This window comes from Chionomys nivalis, chromosome 21, assembly GCF_950005125.1.
Source record: "Chionomys nivalis chromosome 21, mChiNiv1.1, whole genome shotgun sequence".
In the NCBI taxonomy this organism is placed as follows: domain Eukaryota; kingdom Metazoa; phylum Chordata; class Mammalia; order Rodentia; family Cricetidae; genus Chionomys; species Chionomys nivalis.
In genome coordinates, this window is record NC_080106.1 from 7,980,166 (window position 1) to 8,002,285 (window position 22,120).

The window sequence follows — 22,120 nt, forward strand, 5'->3', positions numbered from 1 at the left end:
AAGGGACATCCATGTGGAGAAGCTGAGGGACAGGGCGACTTCGATGAGGGAGGGCAGAAGAAAGCCCAGCTCTCAGGAAGCCCAGGTCAGCCTTCTTGGGTCCCCCAGAGTTCTCTGGATACAGAGGTTCTCTCTGGATGCTGTCTGACAGGAATGGGGACTTCAGTGTTCATTGGGCAGCTGAGCTCAGACTCAAGTCAGGAAGAGAGAAGGAGACAGGTGGACTTTCTAGAAACTTCTTTCAGTTATGAAATCGGAGCACACAGACACAGGCTGAGGAAGGGGCAGCAAGGGGACGGGAGGCAGAGCACAGGCCTGAGGTGGCCGTAACGCCATCAGCGCAAGAGATCAACCGGCCACCTACGTGCCTGTGCTACTCCCACCCCCACGCCCCGACCCCCATCAATGTCTTTCTGGGTGTGAACTGCCTTCTAGAGTGTCAATTGCAGGCAAGGTCACCCCCAGAGCAGGATAATGAGGTCACTGTGCCACCCACAAATGCCAACCATCCCTCTCTAGCAAAAACAAAGGAGAGATGCTTCCAGGCAATCACAGCTCTGTCCCCACAGTCCCCTCTCTAGAAAGCTGCCTGTCTTTCAGACAGCACCAGTGTGGAGTGGACCCTAATGCTTAGGGCCTCCCTCAACACCTGCCCCGCAAAGCCCAAGTCCTTCAGTAGCTCCTTACAACACATCCTCACTTCAGGAATGAGCCCAAATCTTCACCACATACATGCGCCCTCATGCACCCGCAGAGACAAAAATGAAGTAAAAAAGTTAGACTAGTGATGAGAACCCAACGATGAATATACTCAAAAACAAACAGAATAAAAACACAAAATACTAATGCATGCATTGGAAGAGAATGAATTTTTATGGGAATTATATCTCAATAAAGTTATCACCCAAAACGTTATCAAAATGCCATTTTCTCCCTCTCGGGTGCAAAGATCGACGACACACACTGGCTTCTGAGTATGCCCGTGGGGCTGTGGTAGCAGCGGCCATGGCTTCCATTCTGTTACTGTGGTAATAACTGACCAAGAGCAGCTTGCGGGGAGGAAAGGTTACATTTGGCTCCCACTTCCTTGCCACATCTATCACTAGGGGAAGTCAGGGCAGAACCCACGGAGAAACACTGCTTACTGGCTTATTCTACATGACTTGCTCGGCCTGCCTTTTTATAGCATCCAGGACCACCCGCTCAGGCATGGCACTGCCCCCAGCGGGTTAGGCTCTCCCACATCAATCGTCAATCAAGAAGCTAGCCACAGACTTGCCCATAGGACAACCTGATGGTGGCAAGTCCTCAATCAAGGTTCCCTCTTGTCAGGTGATTCTAGTTAGAGCAGACAAAAAACCGAACCATCACGCTGGCCTCAGAGGCTGCTCCACCCACAAGTTCTGGGAGTTCTCCTCTGGCCTTCCTCTGTGTTGGAAACTCTTTCTGTGGAAACCGGTCATGGCTCTTCCTGAAATGAACACTTTCCCCTCCCAGAGACAACGTGCAGGAGACGGGTGCTTCTTGAGGGGTGACAGTCCTTGGGACCTCAGCACCGCCGTAGTAGAGAGTCTCCATTGCCTGACCCTGCACATAGTACAAGCAGCCTGTCCAGATCCCCCAAACGGCAAAGGCTGTGTCCCTGACCCAGCCCTCCTCACTTCCATGGCTTCTCAGAGCAACTGCACATTTGCCCAGTGTGGTGGGGGGGAGATCTGCTCTCCCTGCTTGGAGACTGAGCAGCCAAGGTCTGGGGATGTTTGCTAATGCAACCCAAAGGAACATTCAAGTCCATGCTGCCGAGCTGGGGGCCAGGTTCAGGCCCAAGAAAGATGCTGGGTACACTATGCTGTGGAGAGGGAATGGGAGTGGGGTGTCCAGTGGAGGTGGCAGATGCAATGAGTGGCAAAACCTGCCTCTGCCACATGGCCTCAGCCCCCACTTTCAGATTTACTCTCCTTAAGAGCTCTTCTGGCTCTGACCATCTACCTGTTCTTGTCCTTGCTGTGCAAGTGGAGACCCAGAAGAGCAGGTCCAGGCATTTGTGGTGAGCACAGTGTTCCTCTCTGGGGCTCTGTGAACACCTCAAAGGGCAGAGCATCACGAGACTGCAGAGGCCTTTATGTTTCTGCCAGAGAGTGAGTGGTTTTGTCAAGGGGCTTAGCACTTACTGGGCAAAGCCCTACCAGAGATCAGCCTGCTGCTGCTGCTGAGACCACAGCCAGAGCTCCTCACTGCTCTGTTCCCTTATCTATAAAGGAAGGGGGTGACTGACACATGACCTTCCGTCAGGAAACTAGGGGATGGTGGCGAGAGCATGGAAACCATTTGGGTTCTGCTGTCCACCAACCACATGACCTCAGTAAGTCACACACACCCCATGGCCCTCACGTTTCTAATCTCTTTGAAGAGAGCAATATGTAAGTTATGCATTCTGGCTTACAGTTTGGGGGGCTCTAGGTTGTGACTGTCAACTCTGTCTCACTATGGGTGAGGCAGTGCAGATGGTCACAGGTCTACGAGAGGGGGGAGTTGCTTTCTCACAGTTCAGACGGGGGGGGGCTCACTTTAATTTGCCCTTTTCCTTTTATTCAGTACAAGTTGATGGTTCCTACATTTAGGGTATCTTTCCTACACGGTTATCTCTCTCTAGAAATGTTCTCACAAACACACCCAAAGGTGGTCTCACCAGTGCCCTAGTTCAATCAAGTCTCCAATCAAAATTAGCCATCATAGCCACAGAGAAGGCCACCTAAAGACGGTGGCAGAGACTACAACATCGCCACTGAGCTTGGAAATGTCTAGTCTACTTTGCATACATTTAAGGAGGCCCCTGAGCAGCTTCCTGAAACACTGACCCAGGGTTTGACATCCGCCTCTGCCACAACCATCCTGGGGTCCATCTGCTTTTCTCAAACACCAGCCTGGGATGCCACTCTCTAAGAGTCTCGTTTCCACAGCCTTGAAATACTTGAAACAAGACCAGGGCACCAGCAGAGAGGGATGCACGCTCAGGGTTCTGATGCAAGCTGGAGTGTTCTGGACCAACGGGGCTTCTCTAGAGGCAGGAATCAGCCTCACCTGGGGAATTCATAGGGCATCCCGAGGGCTCAGCTGCTCCTTCATCTGCACTTGTGGGTGAGCCCAGGTATCCCACAAAGTGCTACAGACACTACTCAGCCATGGTTCTCAGAGCACTCCCTGGGCTGGCACCAGCCCCACCTGAGTCTGTAAGATGTCTATGTTTCTGAGTGATATCCCAGCCCAGAAATTCAAGAAGACTGACAATCTGTGTTCAGGCTCTCCTTCTGCATGGTCCTGTCACAGATGCTGGCCTAGACTCGGAGAGGCAGCCCATGACTTGCTGGCTGGCAGGAAGCACCAGATCTTAGTTCTCAGGACGGCGTTTGCACCTTAGAGCCCCTACTAGACTCGGGTGACCACCTGCGACATTGCTGGGAAGTGGGGAGACAGCACCTGCTGCACAGGATGAGGTCAATGCCCCACCCCAGAGACTAGGAAACTGGGGTAGAGGACAGAGCGGGGATTCTCACGAAGCTAGGAACCTGGGGTGGGCTTCCAGACACAGCTGGACCCCCCATGCCTGGGAGGTCTTTGCTGCTCCTTCAGGATGCACATGAAACACTGGCTTGTGGGACTTGCCCTCAGCATCCCTAAAGTCTGGCAGGACAGACACCAAATTATAGTACTTTTTTTTTTTTTTTTTTTTTTTTTTGTATCCAGACGGCCTGCTTTTCCAGGAGACCATATCACCCTATTTCTTGTTTCTTTCTTTTATCTGGTCTCCTCTGCTCCTGTAAACCAGGCCCTGCACACAGCCAGGCCCAGGCAACAAGTGCAGGCAATTGCAAGGCGGGCCCTGTGGCTGCACTGTCTCCTGAACACAGTAGCTGCTCTGTGAGAGCCTCTTGATGTCCCAGATGCTTCCATCTGAGGAGGGCAGCAGCTGAGAGGTGGTTCTCCCGCAGGCAGAGAGAGGGCCACGGACCTCCTCTTTCCAGCACCCTACAAGATCTGTGCTTGCTCAGCGGGGGTCCAGAACCATCTCCAGACATGAGTGCATCTCACTGTTAGGCCAGTATCACGATTATTTATTCACCCAGTATCTCAAATGTCTCAAATGCTGGTTGTCCAAGCCAGTAATAAAATACTATGGCAGGGATATAGTAGAAAGAGGCCAAATGGGAGACTGACCACAGACACACATCGTATGGAGACTTTTCCAGCTGTCCAGAGGAAATGGACATCAGGGACAATGAGGAAAGTAAACGTTTCCTTCATTTTCAAGTTCATGGAGTGACCACCACATGCTGGCAATATTTAGTCCCTGCCACAAGGCAGTGCCCACCAGCAACACCCCTTCCTGTAAGGGGAGCACACGCCAGGCCATCACATCCTGCGGGCCTTTCTGCAGTGACAGTAACAGTCCCTCTGTCTGCTGTGCACCACAGCAGCCACTGCTCCACAAACCATAGAGCATTTGAGACGTGGCCACTGCACCAAGGAGCTGACTCCTTACATTGCATTGCATTTAATTAGATTCAAATGCAAATGGTTGCACGTGGCTAGAGGCCAAGGCCAGTGGGGTGGGCAGGACTGGCCTAGGTGATTAATCCATTAAGGCCAATCTAAAGAGAAAGCACAAGACGCTCTCTCGTCAGCCACCAGACAGAACCATTCCTCCGTCTGCCTTCAGCTGGGCACCGGCCACATGCCACGACCCCAGCAGACAACCAAAGAGGGTAGTAAACCTTGGACTGCACTTAGGGCAGTCAGCCTTCCTGAAGCTTCTCCCAAACCCACCTCAACAGCACTAGAAGGTGAGCATGGGGTAAGACAGACCAGCAGCTGTTTCTTGTAGCAACAGACAGTGGACAGAGTGGTAGACACACTGATTAGGCACACAACGGAAGGAGAGTTCAGGGCCAAGGGTTTACTCTTGAGTCCAGTGGGTTTGGACCCAGAATGTCACCTGCTTGACTTCTGAGCCCAGAGCAATAGGTGAGTCGGGGCGCTGTCCAAGGTGCTGAAGATCCTTGGTCCATCTCATAGGACCCCACCCACCCAGACGTCAGCCAGCTCAATTTGAAACCCAGGTCAGAGATGGTTCATTGGGTAAACATGCCTGCTGATAAGCCTGATGATTTGTATCCATTCTGCTGGACCCACATGGTGAAAGGAGAGAACCAAGTCCTGCAAGTTGTCCTCTGACCTCTGTGCATGGAGCTTGGCACACAGGGGCCCAAACAAATAAACACATCAATCCTTTTTTTAAAAAAATGGACCCCAGAGATGGATATGTAGCTCAGTTGGTAGAGAGCTTGCAGAGCACACAAGAAGCCCTGGATTTGATCTCCAACAACACATGTGTGTGGTGAAGCACACCTATAATCCCAGCTCAGGAGGTCAAGGCTGGATGATAAGAAGTTAAAGTGGTGGTGGCCGAGCAGTGGTGGTGCATGCCTTTAATTCCAGCACTTGGGAGGCAAAGGCAGGAGGATCTCTGTGAGTTCGAGGCCAGCCTGCTCTACAAGAGCTAGCTCCAGGACAGGTTCCAAAGCTACAGAGAAACCCTGTCTTGAAAAACTAAATAAAAGTTAAAGGGTCATTCACAAGTACATAGAGAGTTCAAGGCCAACTTGGGCTACACAAGACCCTGTCTCAACAACAACAAATGGGCCAATGAGCTAGACAAGTGGAGAAAGGCACTTTCTGTGTGAACCTGAAGAAGAAGGTTGTCCTCTGACCTCTACACACATGACGTGGCAGGTTCACACCCACACTTGCCCACACGTCATACACATACAGTAATGACAAATTTAAAACTTGCTAAGCATTTTTTAAAAGGGGGATCTCTACTTAAGAACTGAAACATAAGAATTTCTGCAGGATGCAGGCCAACCTAGGCTACAGGGGGAACATCACCAGGCCAGCCTAGGCTACAGAGTGAACATCAGGCCAGGCTGGGCTACACAGTAAGCCCCTGTCCCAAAAGAAATAAAATACAACTATGCAAAAAAGCCCAGAATCTTATCCAGTGGCATCTCCTCCACGGCCAGCAGGGAGGGGCTCCTATAGAGAACACGGGCAAGCATAGCCCAGGAGCTACACCAAGAACTGTGGAGTTCTAGGGTGCTGAGGAAGACATGTCCTCATCTGGGACACTGGCACTACCTCCTCCAGAGTCACCCTCTCTCTAGCCCAGGTCCTCACACCTCAGGTCACCTGACACTCCACGCTAGGCGCTCTTGGATACCACTCTCAAGGGAAATGCTGACCCTCAAGGCTGACATCAGGGCCCCAGTGCCAGCAGCTGGGGCTGGGGTGGGGGAGGGAACACTTCTCACCGACCCCTCTTTCTCAGCTATAACTGGAACACAGAACAAGTTGTTGGCTCTCTTCCTCTTTCCACCTGAAGGAGCCTGTCACCATCCCCCTGCCTCAGCAGTGAAGAGAGAAACAGAGTCCAGGATAGAACATCTGTGAGCATGGGCTGATGGGCTGGTTGTGGCCCCTTAGTCTGGAGTTTTTTAATCAAGGATTTCCTCACAGTCCAGCATGGAAGGTAGTTTATGTAGCTGGGCATGGTAACACGGACCTGGAATCCCCAGCACTCAGGAGACTGAGGTTGGAGGATCACCAGTTCAAGGCCAGCCTAAACAACTTAGCAAGACCCTATCCAAAATAAAATATTTTTTAAAAAGTGAAAAGGGGCTGGAGACAGAGCTTGGCGGCAGTATCCACCCCGCACAGCAAGGCCCTGGGTTCCGTTTGTGGTGCTGATAACAGTTTCTCTTCACAAGGGGCAGCAATGCCAGAGGCTTACATTTAAAATGGAAGCAGCTGCACCACCTTTTCAACAGAACTCCATATTCACAGGGCGGCAGGGACTCCCAGCCCTCAGCTATGGCAGAGCAAACAAAGCCAGGAGATACATGTGGCTGCCTCGGGGGACAGGATGGAAGATCCGAGGGTGGCAGGTGTATTGTGTGCGCGCACACGCGCGTGCGTGCGCGTGTGTGTGTGTGTGTGTGTGTGTGTGCGCACGCGCGCGCAGGCGCCTGGGTGGATTTGAGTTCTTACCGTGGGTGTGTGTGATGTGTGTGGGCTGTGGAATCTGGGCCGGTGAACGGGACCTGCTCGTATGGGGAGTGGGGAGGCCGGGGCGTACGATGACTCATCTCTCAGTGTGGGAGGGTTTATGGGGGGGGTTGACTTTTTGGTCCAAGGCATCCAGAGGAAGCCTTGTTTATCTTCAGAAAGAAAGGAGGTCCCAGGGTCTCAATGTAACAACAGTGATGGGTGCCAGAGCAGGCATCTGCATGTACCCAGGGTGCTGCCCCCGGCATGGGAAATGTGGATATAGGAGAGGCAGCCGGCAGTTCACAAAGGGAGTTTATAAAAAGGCAAAGCAAATAAAAGCTAACTTAGAGTCCCAGCTCTCCTCAAGGCTCCTGGCTCCGAGTCTCTGTTGCCCAGTGTGTGACATGGGAAGTGTAAGGGACACAGTAAACATCTCCTGTCACCTCCGACTGTCACCTGTACCGTGACCTCACACCTGCCTGAGTTGTTCTCCCAGGAGCTGTTCACAGATACGTTCTCTGCACATGAACTGGGAAGATAAAACGAATGCCCACTTTGTCCCTGGCAGAGCCTGGGACTCCACCCTCAGCTCATGCTCGCCCACCCCATGGTACTATCCTTTTGCAAAGACAAAGGGACAGAAGCTCAGAGAGGTTAAGCCGCTTGCCCAGAGTCACAAAGCAGATCCTTGGAAAGACCAGGACTCAAGGCCAAGTGGTCAATGCCCTAAAAGCTTGTCCTCCTGTGGCCCCCACCCTGTCCCTGGGGCCTCATACAGACTTCAGGAGTCGCTCACTGGGCTCACATCAGGAGCGATGCCTAACTGTGCCTGGGGGAGGGCAAGCCGGAGGAGGACTTGGCAGAAGTGTCTCTAGTTGAAACGGATTCTGTACCAAGCACAGCTGAAGGCAGAGTACATTTTCTGCTCGTGGCAATCACCGCTTCTCCAAGTCAGCCTTGGACACGGAGCAAAAGTTGTGGAGTTATATTGCTCACCTCTGCCCCAAACTCTCACCTCTGTAGAAAGCCCGAGGTGTGCTGAAGTTGGGACGATTCACTCAAGAGAACCAGTCATCCTCACCTGAGGACCGTGTGCCCACCAGGTAAGGGGATGTGGTTCCCAGGCCTTGACCTGCTCCTGCAATTGATCACACCCCAGCCAGGGTTCACAAACGGATTTCTTCAGGGAAAACTGGGTGGGGGGGGTGTCCCAAAAATTACCCCTTCCTAACAAAAAGCTGATCATGCTCAGAAAATTGGATCTGGACACCTGTACCTGAATGTCCAGAGCAAGAAGGGCAGGCTTGAGGTCAGTCATGCTCTGTCAACAGCCAAGAGTTGGGGAACTGGCCCTGAAGCCCAGACCCACATGCCTGCCATGCACTCAGGGAAAGTGCTAAGAACTGTGATCCTCTGGAGGGGTGCAGGACAAAAGGAGCCACCCAGGCAAGGTTGGGTTGTGAGAAACAAGGGATCGTGGTCCCAGACCCATGGGGCTCTGCTACAAGGCTAGGCTCTGAACCTCCACTCACACACAACCCTGGCCCGACTGACTTCACCTTCAAAGTAGGCTGGATCCAGGGAGGATTTGGGAGCAGGGAATACTACAGGAGGCCAAAGGCTTGGAAAGCTCCAGGAGAGGGCCAAGATCTTCAGGAAGTCATCTATGGGGTGTTTTCAGCCCGCCAGGCTCTGCGTCCCTAGAGGACCCAGTGCCTGTTCCCAACTCCCCATGGAGAATCGCTACCCTCCTAAGTGAACACTTGGAAAGATCATACCTGCTTTGCCTGCTTCTGAGTTCCCAGAGCTTACAGCATCTGGCCATAGTAAGTGTTCAATAAACATTTGTTGATGGGGAAGTAATAATTCTTTAAGCCAATGGAGATAGATGTGGGTGTGGGCAAGCCTGGGTACAGGGTCCCACCCTCAAGTGTTCTGGGATTCTCCCTTTCTGATAGGTTCAGTCACCCCAGGGCACCAAGACAGCTGTTCCAGAGCAGAAACCTCTAGACGACAGTTTTGCAAAACAGTCTATCCAGAGCCCTGAGTGTAGACTGCCATGGGCCACAACTGCCTGTTAAGGATCCCTGCTGGGAAGACCAGGCTGCTCGACCACCCACTTTGGCCACCCACACCTGCTGCAAGGACCTAACCAAAACTGTGTGAGTACACGTGCGTGTGCACACACACACAACACACACGCACGCATACACACACACCTGGAACCTCAGGAGGGCCTCAATGCCCCAGGGTCAGGGAAACTCTCCAGCCTTATCCACGAAAACAACAGTAAAGGCCACCTGGGACCAGGGCTGGGCAAGGCGCAGACAGGCAGGAGCATTATATAATTAACTGCCCAGACTCCGCCTCCTCTTCGGGTAATAACGAACCCTGCCTTTCAGTTGCATAAGCCAAAATAATAATTACTTTCCAGCCCTGATCACTCCTAGATGTGTCCGGGAGCAGGTGCTGGCTTCAGTCAGGAGCTGGCTTCAGGCACCGAGAACACACACACACACACACACACACACACACACACACACGCTCCAGCGGATCCCCGGCAGAAGCCCAAGTCATTGCTGCATCTCACTCCCTTCCCAGGCATCCATGCCCGAAAAATCCGAACCCGCCCAGGCCCAGAGGGAGACAAGAGAACAGCCTTTTGGGATGAGCGCCAGGGGGTGGGGGCTGGCTCCAGGCAGAGTCGGCTTTGGGGGTCTGATTTCCAGGACCTGAAACTATTGCGGAGGTCTCAGCACTGCTGAGGAGTGGGCACGGGAGTGTCCAGATAAGGTAGAGGCTGCCAAGCCAGCCAGGACTTCTGAACAGAAATCACCACACTAGCAGTTTCCTGGCTTTCAGCACCGGCTCTACCCGGACTGTGGTGGCATCTTACACCGGAGGCGCAGAGCGAATCCCCAAACTAAAGGTGAAAATGATTCAGCCACTGAACGGCCAGATTCCTGGGCTCCCGCTAAACAGATGGGCCTTCTCCCTCCCTCCCTCCAGCAGCCTGCTTCGACAGCCTGTGTCCAACCACCTAGAAGTTTATTGCCTTGCTGTTTGGTTTGGTCGGCATCCCCCGCCTCCGGCGCTCCCAGCGCTCCCTCTCCATTGGCTTGGGTAGCTTTAGGACTGAGGGAGGCCCTGGGCACCGCAGGAAAACAAGAAGCTAAGCGGGGCCTGACTCTGGGGACACCAGGCGGGCAACACTACAGGGAAGGGAAGGGTCTATCTTCAGACCCTTCCTGCCTTAACGGGTCCCAGAGGTGGCAGAGGGCCCGGCCTGGCCTTCCGGCAGGTGCACATCTCAGGCCTGCTCCTCAGGATATGCCGAGACTTTGGCTCAGCTGCTGCAGCAGCAGGGGCCTGGCCCTGATGCTGGAGAGCCCCCAACCCTTGGGTTGGCACGGGCCACTGTCCCCATCAAGCGTGGGGCAACCTGTGGCCAGGGGCCCGCTGAGGCCTCCTGGGAACCTAAGAGATGCCCCAGGAGCCCATAGCCCAATTGGAAGGCGAGGCTCAACTTCCCGGGAGATAAACAGAGGGAGAAAGAGGGGGACGGTCCCCATTTCTCCCCCGCCCCCGCTGCCCTCACCTACCTCCATCCGAATAGGTCTCCGTGCCGTAGCCATCCTGCAGTCCGTTGCTCCAGGTCCCTTCGTATTTGGCCCCGTTGCCCGTGCACTCCCGCACACCGTAGCGCCCCTTAAATCCGTGCGTCCACTCGCCCTTGTACACCCACTTCCCCTTGCTCTCCAGGCCGATGCCGTGGCGCTTGCCCTGCGCCCAGGTGCCTTGGTACGTGTTGCCGCTGGGCCAGGTGTAGACGCCCAGCACCTCAAAGCCGTGGCTCCACGAGCCGGTGTATTCGCCCTGGCCCTTTGGGCCGGTGCAGACGCCATGGCCGTGCGCCTTGCCGTCCTCCCAGCCTCCGCAGTAGGACCCTCCATCGTCAAAATTAAACCTACCCCCACTGGACATGCATGTAACGCGGTTTGCGAATCCCGCAAGCGGTGAAAGAAAAAAAAAAAAAAAAAAAACAAGGCGATCAACAAACCGGAGTCTTGGTTGGCTGGCTGGCTTTTTGTTGCGATGCTCTTTTCGGGGGGGGGGGGGGGAGACACGGACGGAGCACGCCCGCGACCCCGCGCGCGGACCGGCGGCGGCGTCTAGGTCCGCCCGCGGCGATTGTTCATTTTCGAGCTGCGCCGGAGCCTGACCAGCGTCTCGCGCTCCCGCTGGAGACAGGACCGGGAGGAGGCGGGGGAGGGGCGGCGCAGGGCGGGGGAGCGGCTGGTGCCCGCGGCTCCACCTCGCCGCCAGGGCCCCTCGCCGCGCGCCCCGGGAGCGGGAGGGCGCGGGGCGCGGCTCAGGCCCGGGCGGCGGGGCCCGCGGGCGGCGGCGCGCGCTGCTGCACCGATCCCGGCCGGGCCGGGCGGCGGCACTGCGGCGGCGGCGTGCGCTCCGGGCCCCGGCAAGCGCGCGGCCGCCTAGAGAGGGGCGCTGGCGGCCGCGCGCGCGCACGCGGGGACCCCGGGGCGCCCTACCCCTCCCCCGGCCCGGGGTCCGGCCGGCGCGTCCCAGCCTCCCCTGGCAGGGGTTGGGATTTAAAGGGACAGGAACTGCGTAACGGGAAGGAACCGGGCACCGAGAGCGCACGCCGCGGCCGGGAGCCCGGAGGAGTCACGGGCGCCGCAGGCAGTGGAGGGCCGCGCGGTCCCCACCCCGTCATCTCAGAAGATGCCAGCACCGCGGCCCGTGCTGGCCACGATTTGACTGCGAGGCTCCTGGAAACCACAGGTGGTTTCTTCCTCTGACACACAACTCCCTTCTTCCTCCTTCCTCCTTCAGGGCCACTGGTGGTCCCTAGGGTGGCGCTCACCTCGGAAAACACTCCTTTAGCTAACAGCGTTTAGCCCCCTCCAAAGATTAATAGAAAGTTGAGCCACACGTTTGCATCTTGGAGCAAAGCCACCCAAATCCTGTGCACCCTGTACCCTGGCCAACAGGTATTTCCCCCCACTCCAGAAGCAGTCGCTCGTTGGGGTCCCTACTCCGCGGTTACTAGGTCACTCTCCACTCATTACCCACCCCCATCAAGAGATGATGACTGATTCTTGGACCTCAGCATCCTGGGACTAATTGAAAGTGCATTTCCTGGATCATCAATCCGAAGACAGGAGCCCGCATCCCCTGCACTCCCGGAAAGCATACAGGGAATGGCCGCGGGTGGTACAGTGGGCTGAGGAGGGGGTGGTGGTGGAATGGCTTTACAGCTTCACAAAGTAAGGGTTAGTTAGGAGCTGGTGGTGACAGGTGGCCCTTTACAGCTTAGGCTCAGAATCGCGGCCCAGGCGGTGGGGTCCCAGGCTGAGAGCAGAAGCAGTAAGGAGTGGCACCTGCAGCTAGCCAGGGTCTCTACTGGGAGAGTCGCCAGCGGCTAAAAGAGTTCTCAGGATCATAGGGGCACTTCCAGAACCCCAGATTTCAATCCCAACCTCTTGCTTTAGGCACAACATTCTCTCCTTAAAGACCACCAGCCAAGTGGCAGTCTCTCTTCTTCCCAAGACTTTGGGAAAGCGCCAGTTCCAGCTCTGGGTCCATGGTTTTCTGTCCCTCTGGTCCCTGGCTCAGGTTCCCCTTCAGGTGGTCCTCTGAATGCCTATGGTGGGCTGCTGGGTGCAGCACATCTTGGACTTCATCAGAGGTTGGCAACGTCCTGCCATGTGCCTGGGGGCACAGAATCGCCGTTCTTCCAGACAGCGCTTGCTATCCTCAGGTTTAATTTTGCTTCTGTGTGTTTTGTTCATCTAAGTGAGTACAGAATAGGATGCTGAGTCTGTTAGGTGTAAATGAAAAACTATTAGTTGTGAATATGTGATCAAATGAGGCGCGGGTTCAAATTCTGATTCCAGTTTCCAGGCTGTGTGGCTTGGGGTAGCCACTTTATGTCTCTGTGCTCAGTTGCCTAACCTGTAAAGTGGGGCTATCAACAGTTCCAATAGGGTCGCTGTGAGGATCAGGTGTCCAGCATCTAATAACTATGAGGGAGTATGTCACTGTGGTGTGGGGATGGGATACCTGGCTCTCAACCTGCTCCCTTCCCCTCCATGCCGCCACTCTGGCAACACACTGCGTCTTCTTCATTTTATTTCCTGCCCCCTTTTGCTGACTCGGCAGCCCTTGCTTGCACAGCACTGCATGGCAAACACGTTCCCTCTGGGAAGAGGTGATGGCCTCAAGCCAGATACAGGGCACTGCTCCCCCAATCATGTATGCCTCTTGCTCCCTGCCATTCTGTCCACCCTTCCCTGCACACCCCATCTCCTCCCCCACTCCCAGGGTAGCTCAGGCAGTGACCTGCTCTCCTCTCTGGAGAGCAGATCTTTGAGGCATGTTTGTGCACTTTGAAACCGTTTTCCCCCATAAAGTAGAGCTGGAGGTATTGATTGCATCTAAGAGGAATTTTGCCAAAGTGATTTAAACACAATACCACCCAGCAACTTCAGACAAAAGCCAAGGAAGAGGCAAAGCTCCTCTCGCAAGCAGGATTCTGCAGCCTCTCCCTGGGTATGAAGCCAGGGCTCTGTGTGTTTGTGCTAGGCAGGTGCTCTACCACTGAGCTGTGGCCTTAGTCCTCCATGGACTCTTTGGGTGCTGAACTTGGCTGGAAACCGAACCTCCGTGACCTCCTGTGGAGTCACACACTCCTTGTCTAGAAGACTGCCTGGCCCTCCTAGGTAAGAGCTTTGCTAGTGGGGAAATAATGACAGCTGAGGTCCCAGCCCTCCTAGCTTCAGGCATCACTACTTATTTTCTGGTCTCTCCCAAGCCCAGGATGCTTTCTGGTTGTAACCTGGTGGTGGGCTCTCTGGCTTCTCTGTGTAGAGAAAGTCCCCTTTTTATCTCCACATGACCCTCTTGTCTCCTTGAAAGAACTCAACCGAGGGACTGAGGAGTTAGCTCAGTGGTAGAACGCTTGTCCAGTATGCAGGAGGTCATGGGTTCGATATCTGTTACCTGCTCGTCCCCAGAAGAAAATTCTAATTAAGGTAGAACTGAGAACTGACAGAAATTATTTCAAACTGTCGAGAAACACCTATTAAAATGCAATACTTTGGGTATGAAGAGATGGCTCAGAGGTTAGGATCTCTTGCTGCTCTTGGAGAGCGCCCAGGTTGAGTTCCCAGTATCCTTACTGGATGGCTCACCTCAGTTCCAGGGAATCAGACGCTCACTTCTGGCCACTACAGGTACTGCACACATATGGCATATATACATATATACAGACACTCAGATGCACATACACTCACACAAAATAAAAGCATAAATATTTTAGAAAAGAACTCAGCCACCCTCTAGTGTCACCTGTATTTACCATGGCCGTACTCTGCGCCCTCGAAGCAAAATCTCCCTTATGAAGTCTTCTTTGGTGTGTGGTCAGCCCTCCTCCCACCCCTAGGTCGGTTCTGCCTTCCTGTCCCCTGAACCCCGACTGGCTTGCAAACACAACAGAAGTTAGCTCTCGAGCAGTGAGTGGCAGCCTTGGACTCTTGGGAAGCTGCTGGGGCTCAGGGCAGTTGCCATTGCTGTAAGACAGCCCAGAGAGAGAGAGAGAGAGACCCAGAGACAACCAGTATCCAGGAAGAACCATGCACACACACTGTCCTGAGAGGAAATCTTCCTATTCCAATCTCTTCTGATTCATAGTCTCTGAATAAACTGAACTGATGTTTTAAGAAAAGGGTCACAGAAACTCTACCTTGTTTTTATACAGTTTTGTTTTGTTGTAACACAGCTATGGCCATCCACTTAGGGTTTCCATAACTCTATATCAACACTCAAGCAGGCTAACTGAGCAGTTCTATTAGACACCACATTGTTCACAAAGCTGACGTCATTTCCCATTTGAGTGATTTTTGCTTGTTTGTTTCAGACAAGATCTCACATAGCCCAGGCTGACCTTGAACTTCTGATCCTCCTGAGTGTTATGTGCTGCTGGGAATTGAACCCAGGCTTTCTCACATGCGAGGCAAGCACTCTGCTAATCATGCCCCCTTCCCTGCCACCTACTCACGGCTTGCCAAGTGACCGGGTTGTGGATCAGCCATAACTAATGTTCACAGATCAAGGGGCTTATGTAGTGGTATCTATTGCTCAAAGTCAAGGTCCCAGCTGACTCAGTTTCTCCCCTGACCTGAAGTCATGGCCACCTTCTCACTGTGTTGGAGCTCAAGTCTGCCTTCTTCTGAGTCCTGCAGTCAACATTAATTTCTGTGCCCTGTGTACTCTTGTTTTCTCTGTTGCAGTCTTCTCTCCCCACCACAAGCATTGCTTTTACGGACTCCTGAATGGAATCATGAGAGGCAGATTCAGCACGGGCCAGCGAAAGCCAGATGTCCACTCCTGGCCTAGGAACCCCAGTCAAGGAATAGTGTCTTACCTTGTGATAGCAGGAAGAAAGTGTGACCGTTTCTTTAGTGCACCTGGAAAAAGTGCAATACCAAGTCAGGATGAGTATCCTGTGGACGGCAGGGTTGGTTACAAGTTGACAGTAATGGTGATGATGGTGGTGATAGTGATGATGGTGGTGATGATGATTGTGATGGTGGTGATGGTGGTGATGGTGGTGGTGGTGGTGATGATGGTGGTGGTGATGATGGTGATGGTGGTGGTGATGGTGGTGATAGTGATGATGGTGGTGATGATGATTGTGATGGTGGTGATGGTGGTGATGGTGGTGGTGATGATGGTGGTGGTGATGATGGTGATGGTGGTGGTGATGATGGTGATGATGATGATGGTGGTGATGATGGTGATGGTGGTGGTGATAGTGATGGTGGTGATGATGATGGTGATGGTAGTGGTGATGGTGATGGTGGTGATGATGCTGGTAATGATCGTGGTGATGGTGGTGGTGGTGATGGTGGTGATGATGGTGGTGATGATGGTAATGATGGTGGTGATGATGATGATGGTGGTGGTGATGGTGGTAGTGGTGGTGGTGATGGTGATGATGACGGTGTTGATGACTAGGGTGGTGGTAATGATGATGGTGATAATGGTGGTGGTTATGATGATGGTGATGGTGGTGATGATGGTGATGGTGGTGATGATGGTGATGGTGGTGATGATGGTGGTGGTGGTGGTGATGATGCTGGTGACGGTGGTGATGACGGTGGTGATGGTGATGATGACGATAATGGTGGTGATGATGACAGTGATGATGGTGATGGTGGTGATGATGATGATGGTGATGATGATGATAATGGTGGTGATGATGATGGTGATGATGACGGTGATGATGGTGATGATGGTGGTGATGATGATGGTGGTGATGGTGGTGATGATGGTGATGGTGGTGATGATGATGATAGTGATGGTGATGATGGTGATGGTGATGATGATGATAATGGTGATGGTGCTAAGGATGATGATGATGATGATGGTGATGGTGGTGATGATGGTGATGGTGGTGATGATGATGATGGTGATGATGATGATGGTGATGGTGGTGATGATGATGATGGTGGTGATGATGATGATGGTGGTGATGATGGTGATGATGATGGTGATGATGACAGTGATGATGGTGATGATGCTGGTGACAGTGGTGAGGAAAAATTAAGCTTATGTCCTTGACTGTAGTCAGTAGTTTACATTTGCTGTTATCTTTAATCCTAAAATAACTTTATGGGGCAGGTATTATTATTACTGTTATTATTATTACTGTCATTTTCCCCTTTATAGATGAGGAATCTTGAGGCTCAGACAGGACAGATCATTGGCCCAAGGCAGACATGAGCCATAGGTTTCACAACACAGTTCTGCAGCCACAACTTCCCTGTCTCACATGTCTACTCCCTGGGTAAGGTGAGTGTCGCCCTTGGACAAAACCATTTGAATAATTAGTAAATCACTGTAGAGTGAATGCCCACGGAAGGACCTCCCAGGTCTGGGAATTGAACCTTATCTTCGAGATCCCAAACCCCATATAACCTACTTTCATAGCCTACTTTTTGCTCCTCTCAGACAAAACCATGAACCTAAATTAGTGATCTTTGTTTTTCTTTAGCGTTCAAGAACCTGTGCTAGTTGGCTTTGTCTCCCTTGCTTCTGAATTTCATGGTGTGGAATCATGTCATATCCATTTTTTTTTTTGCCCAGCCCTGTGCTTTAGATTCATCTGCACAGCCCTACCTCTTGAGTCCCCCATTCTGACACAAATATATGTTTCTAGTGTTTGGGGCTGTGCTACTCAGCTTTAACAAAACCACTATAGCATAATACCCGAGGCAGCTAACATTATCAAGTGAAAAGGTTTATTTAGCTCTAGGTGCTAGAAGTTCAGTGACATAGTGCCTGCTTCTGCTCAGTTTTGGGGAAAACCCTTTCTCTCAGCATCATATCCCAGCAGAGGTACACGGATATGCATGGAAGAATTTACATTGCCAGGTGTGTGATAGAGATGGAGAGCCATAATTCCCCTCCAAAGAGCATATTTCCAGTGGTCAAAGACCATCCACTGGACCTCACCTGCCAAAGGTTCTGCCACTTCCCAACAGATTCACCCTGGGCACTAAGCCTTCAACCACAAAGAACCCTGGGGAGGCACACACTCAGGCCACAGCTGTTCTACTCACACCACTCCCATAGCCTTGCTCAAGTGCTCAGCACTTGGGCACTCATCACACACTGGGGTTCACCTCCAGTGCCAAGGGGGATCCAGGTCAGCCTGGTCTCTCGCTAGTCTCTCTTTGCTGAGCTGGGTCAGCGCACTGAACCATGTCTATCACTTTGTCATGTGACCGTCTTCTAAGTCAGGGTCTCATCCATTCCCATGGGGACTGGAGAGCATGGCCAAGTGGACCTGTCACATGGCACTGAGCCCCATGCCTGCCACAGATGGTTTAGACTGAATGGTAGATGAACAGCAAACAAGCCAACAGCCTGTGTCCCTGAAAACAGGCTGAACTGAAGCTTGCCCTACAGTGGAAGGTGCAGCTCAAGGTGCTTCTCAGGCTACGTCTGACCCACGTTTCATACTTGGTAGACTCCAGCTGGTATCGTCAACAAGACAGTTGGGGACACAGTGTACGGACTGTGGGGAGACGATGGGGGCCCTGCTCACCCCTCCTGCTTAGCAGATGGTGTGGGGGACATACAAGCCATCTGAGGAACCGCCTCCCTGCCGCTGCTCTCAAGCACGTGACTTTTACGTACTTCCTCTGCCTTGCTCCCATGGCCCGTCAGTGTACTCATGAGGACCAGCGGCCAGAGGGTCTGTATGCCACTCTCCTGTCCACTGTGGGTTGGGTCCATCTGAGAGAGAGGACCGTAAGAAAGAGGCCAAGGAGCCTAAGGGATCATCACACATGTGGAAAGGCTGGTTTGAGAGAGGACTGCAGGGCACGGTGGCTGCTGCAGGCTGCAAGGTGGATCCAAGAGTCAGGAATCACAATGGCAGACTGGGGCCTGGTTGGTATGGACCAGCTCCATCAGACATACAGGCACCCAGGGGAGCTCTTCAGGGAAGGGCCCACCGCTCCGCGTCTAGGATGACATCTGGCCCTTTCAGTGTGACCCCCCACTCCCTCTATGTTCAGTTCCTGTTTCCCCCTGACTCCAGCCAGCTTCTGCTTTCTCTTACTGGGTTCCTTCTGTTGGTGTTTCCTTTCGGGTCCCATCCTGTAGCCCTCTTCCTCCAGGAAGCTTGCCCACCCTCCACCTCTCCAATCTTCCTGCCCAGTTTCTCCATATCACACTACAGGGTTCTCTGCATGGCCCAGTCTGGTCACCATCAGCATTGGGAGACTAAAGACACAGCCTGAGTCCCCATGTTTATATCTGTTTCCAACTCAGTGTCCATGCATACCAGATGCTCAATAACCGTGTGTGAGCCTCTGAGTGGGCGACAACAGCTACTGAGAGGGAGTGAGGGAGTGTCACACCTCTTCCCACCTTGCCTTCTGCCTACACATTGAGGAAGGCACCCCCTCTACCTTTCCATTGGCCTAATCTTCAGGACACAAAGGGTGCCGGGTCCAAGCCCCTTAGGGCAAAGACGACTCATTCAGACTTCTCTGTCCTCAGCTCACAGAGCTCGGGTGGGCTTTACCCATGTTTCAGAGCCTGGCTCCATCAGTACCCCAAGTCAACTGACTTCTGAAAGTACACCCCACACTTCAGCCAACGCCAATAGGGTCTCCTGCTTTCGTTCCTGGGGGTTTTGTGTCAGTTAAAGGGATATTTGGGGGAATTCTTGCTGGAGATGTGCTGTTAGCATTTTGTCAACTTGACAAACTAGACGGATCTGAAACGGAAAACCTTAACTGAGAACATGCTTGCTTCAGATAGGCCTGCAAGCAAGTCTGTGGGATCATCTTGGTTGATGTGGGGAGGGCCCAGCCTACTACAGGTGGTACAGGTTGTTCTGAATGATATAAGAAAACTGGTTGAGCAAGCCATGGGAAACAAGTCAGAAAGCGCGTCCTTCCACAGCTTCTGCTTCAGTCCTCCGCTACGTTCCTGCCTTGAGCTCCTGTCCTGACTTCCTTCAGTGACAGACTGTGATGCAGAAGTGTAAGCCCAATAAACCCTTTCCTCCTGAGTTGTTTTTTTTTTTTTTAAGATTTATTTATTATATACACAGTGTTCAGACTCCATGTATGACTGCAGGCCAGAAGAGGGCACCCGATCTCATTACAGATGGTTGTGAGCCACCATGTGGTTGCTGGGAATTGAACTCAGGACCTCCTGAAGAGCAGCCAGTGCTCTTAACCTCTGAGCCATCTCTCCAGCCCCTCCTGAGTTGTTTTTGGCCATCATGTTTACCACAGAGACAGAAACCCTAACCAAGGCAGATGTGACCCACCTGCCGTATCCATCACCCATTTCAAGGGCGCTGTTGATGTTTATGGTGATTCATACCACGTGAGCCACCATGTCACAACGCTTAGCCCTTCTATGATCTTAGACAGAAACCCCGTCTCTGTAAGCAGCTCTTCCCTGTGTTCCTTCATTCCAAGAACCCACCATGCTGTTTTGTTTCTATGGTCTTCTGAACCACCAAGTGGCACCTAGCCCTGGGCGCCTGGCTGCTTTTGCTCAGCACAGTGCAGTTGAGCATCACCTATGCGGTGCTTTATTCTTTTCCGTAACTGCATAACATGCTGTCGTGTGGACAGGTTGCGCGCTCTCCTTCACACAGCTCGAGTATGCATTTGTCGGTCATGTGCATATGAATCCCTTTCTGCCCATTGTCCATCCCTCGGAGGTGAAACATTTGGCTGTTTCTGCTTTGAGGTTGCTCAGCAGGGGTATGCATATGTTTTTGCATGGACTCGGGACTTTAATGTCTCCTGTATGACCTGGGAGAGGAGCTGCTGTCCCCGTGACAAGCTTGTGTTTCGTCTTTGGAGATACCGCCCAGTAGTTTTCACCATGGCAGTCTCGTGTTGCATTCCCACCGGCAGGGCATGAGAGCAGGGGTTCCCGTGTCTTCAGTACCTTCCGTACTCATTGTTGGTCCTTTTGATGCCACAGTCCCTGCAGCGTGCTGCACAGTACCTCTGTGAGACTGTGATTTGTGTTTCCCTGGCAGTCAGCCATTGAGCATCTCCTCCTGTGCTTCCTGGCCATCTGTGTGTCCTCGCTGGAGAAATGTCTGTTCAGGTCCTTCTCCCACTGAAATGCGTTCCTTTGAATTTCTTTTTTTTTTTTTTTTAAGATTTATTTATTATGTATACAACATTCTGCCTCCATGTATGCCCGCACGCCAGAAGAGGGCGCCAGATCTCATTACAGATGGCTGTGAGCCACCATGTGGTTGCTGGGGATTGAACTCAGGACCTCTGGAAGAGCAGCCAGTGCTCTTAACCTCTGAGCCATCTCTCCAGCCCCCTCCTTTGAATTTCTGTTGTGTTCCTTACACCTTCTGTATATAAAAGTCTCATTGGAGCCGGGTGGTGGTGGCGCACGCCTTTAATCCCAGCACTTGGGAGGCAGAGGCAGGCGGATCTCTGTGAGTTCGAGGCCAGCCTGGTCTACAAGAGCTAGTTCCAGGACAGGCTCCAAAACCACAGAGAAACCCTGTCTTGAAAAACCAAAAAAAAAAAAAAAAAAAAAAAAAAAAAAAAAAAGGAAAAAGGAAAAAAAAGAGTCTCATTGGATGTATGATTGCAAAACCTATTTTGTGAGCTGTCTCACCCCTTTCCCCCTTTTCTTTCTTTCTTCTTCTTCTTCTTCTTCTTCTTCTTCTTCTTCTTCTTCTTCTTCTTCTTCTTCTTCTTCTTCTTCTTCTCTTCTTCCTCCTCCTCCTCCTCCTCCTTCTTCTTCTTTTGTTTGTTTTTGAGATAGATCTTGGTTTGTATCCCAGGGTGGCCTAGAAGTGATGGCAATCCTCCTGCTTCAGCCTTCCTTCTCCTGGAATCACAGATGGGCTCATAGCACCTGGAACTTGGCTTTCTCATGACATTATTTGCAACATGAGCTTTTCCTTTTCGTTTTTTGAAGGAGTTTTTTTTAAATTACACTTACTGGAGGGATCCACTGTGCATGTGCCATGGCGCCATGGCAGCCATGTGGAAATCAAAGGACGGCTTGCAGAACTTGGTTCTTTCCTTCCACTACGTGAGTTCTGGGGGTCAACTCAGGTCATCAGACTTTTCTACAAGTGCCTCGACCTTCAAGTCATATCACTGCCCTACAGCACAAGCTTTTAGTTTTCTGAAAAGTAGCAGGGACGGGAGACATGGAAACAACTTCAAACTCTGCCAAGTCAGAGCTTCTGTGTCTCCTCTATCATTTGGGGTCTTCCAGAGAACCCTGACATACCCGATCTCTTTCAGGATGGCTTGATCTGTGGGTGCTCCTGGTCCTTTATCTTCCCCACTCTTATCACCTTTTCCCTCCAATAGACCTGGGAAAGTGGAAGCCAGCTCCTTTACAAGAAGAAGTAGGGACCCTGCGGACCCGTTTCCCGCCCAGATGACAGTTTTTTTAAAAAAAATAC

General features: G+C 52.4%; 1 protein-coding gene across 1 annotated transcript in view; it reads right to left on the reverse strand.

Moving 5' to 3' along the window:
• The window catches only part of Jph3 (junctophilin 3), a 50,779-nt gene extending 39,292 nt beyond the window's left edge, over positions 1 to 11,487 (reverse strand). The window contains exon 1 of the mRNA XM_057753679.1: positions 10,707 to 11,487. Within this exon, the coding sequence (XP_057609662.1) occupies positions 10,707 to 11,088 (382 nt within the window). The 5' untranslated portion in view covers positions 11,089 to 11,487. The remainder of the gene's footprint in view (positions 1 to 10,706) is intronic.
• Between the last annotated feature and the right edge of the window lie 10,633 nt (positions 11,488 to 22,120).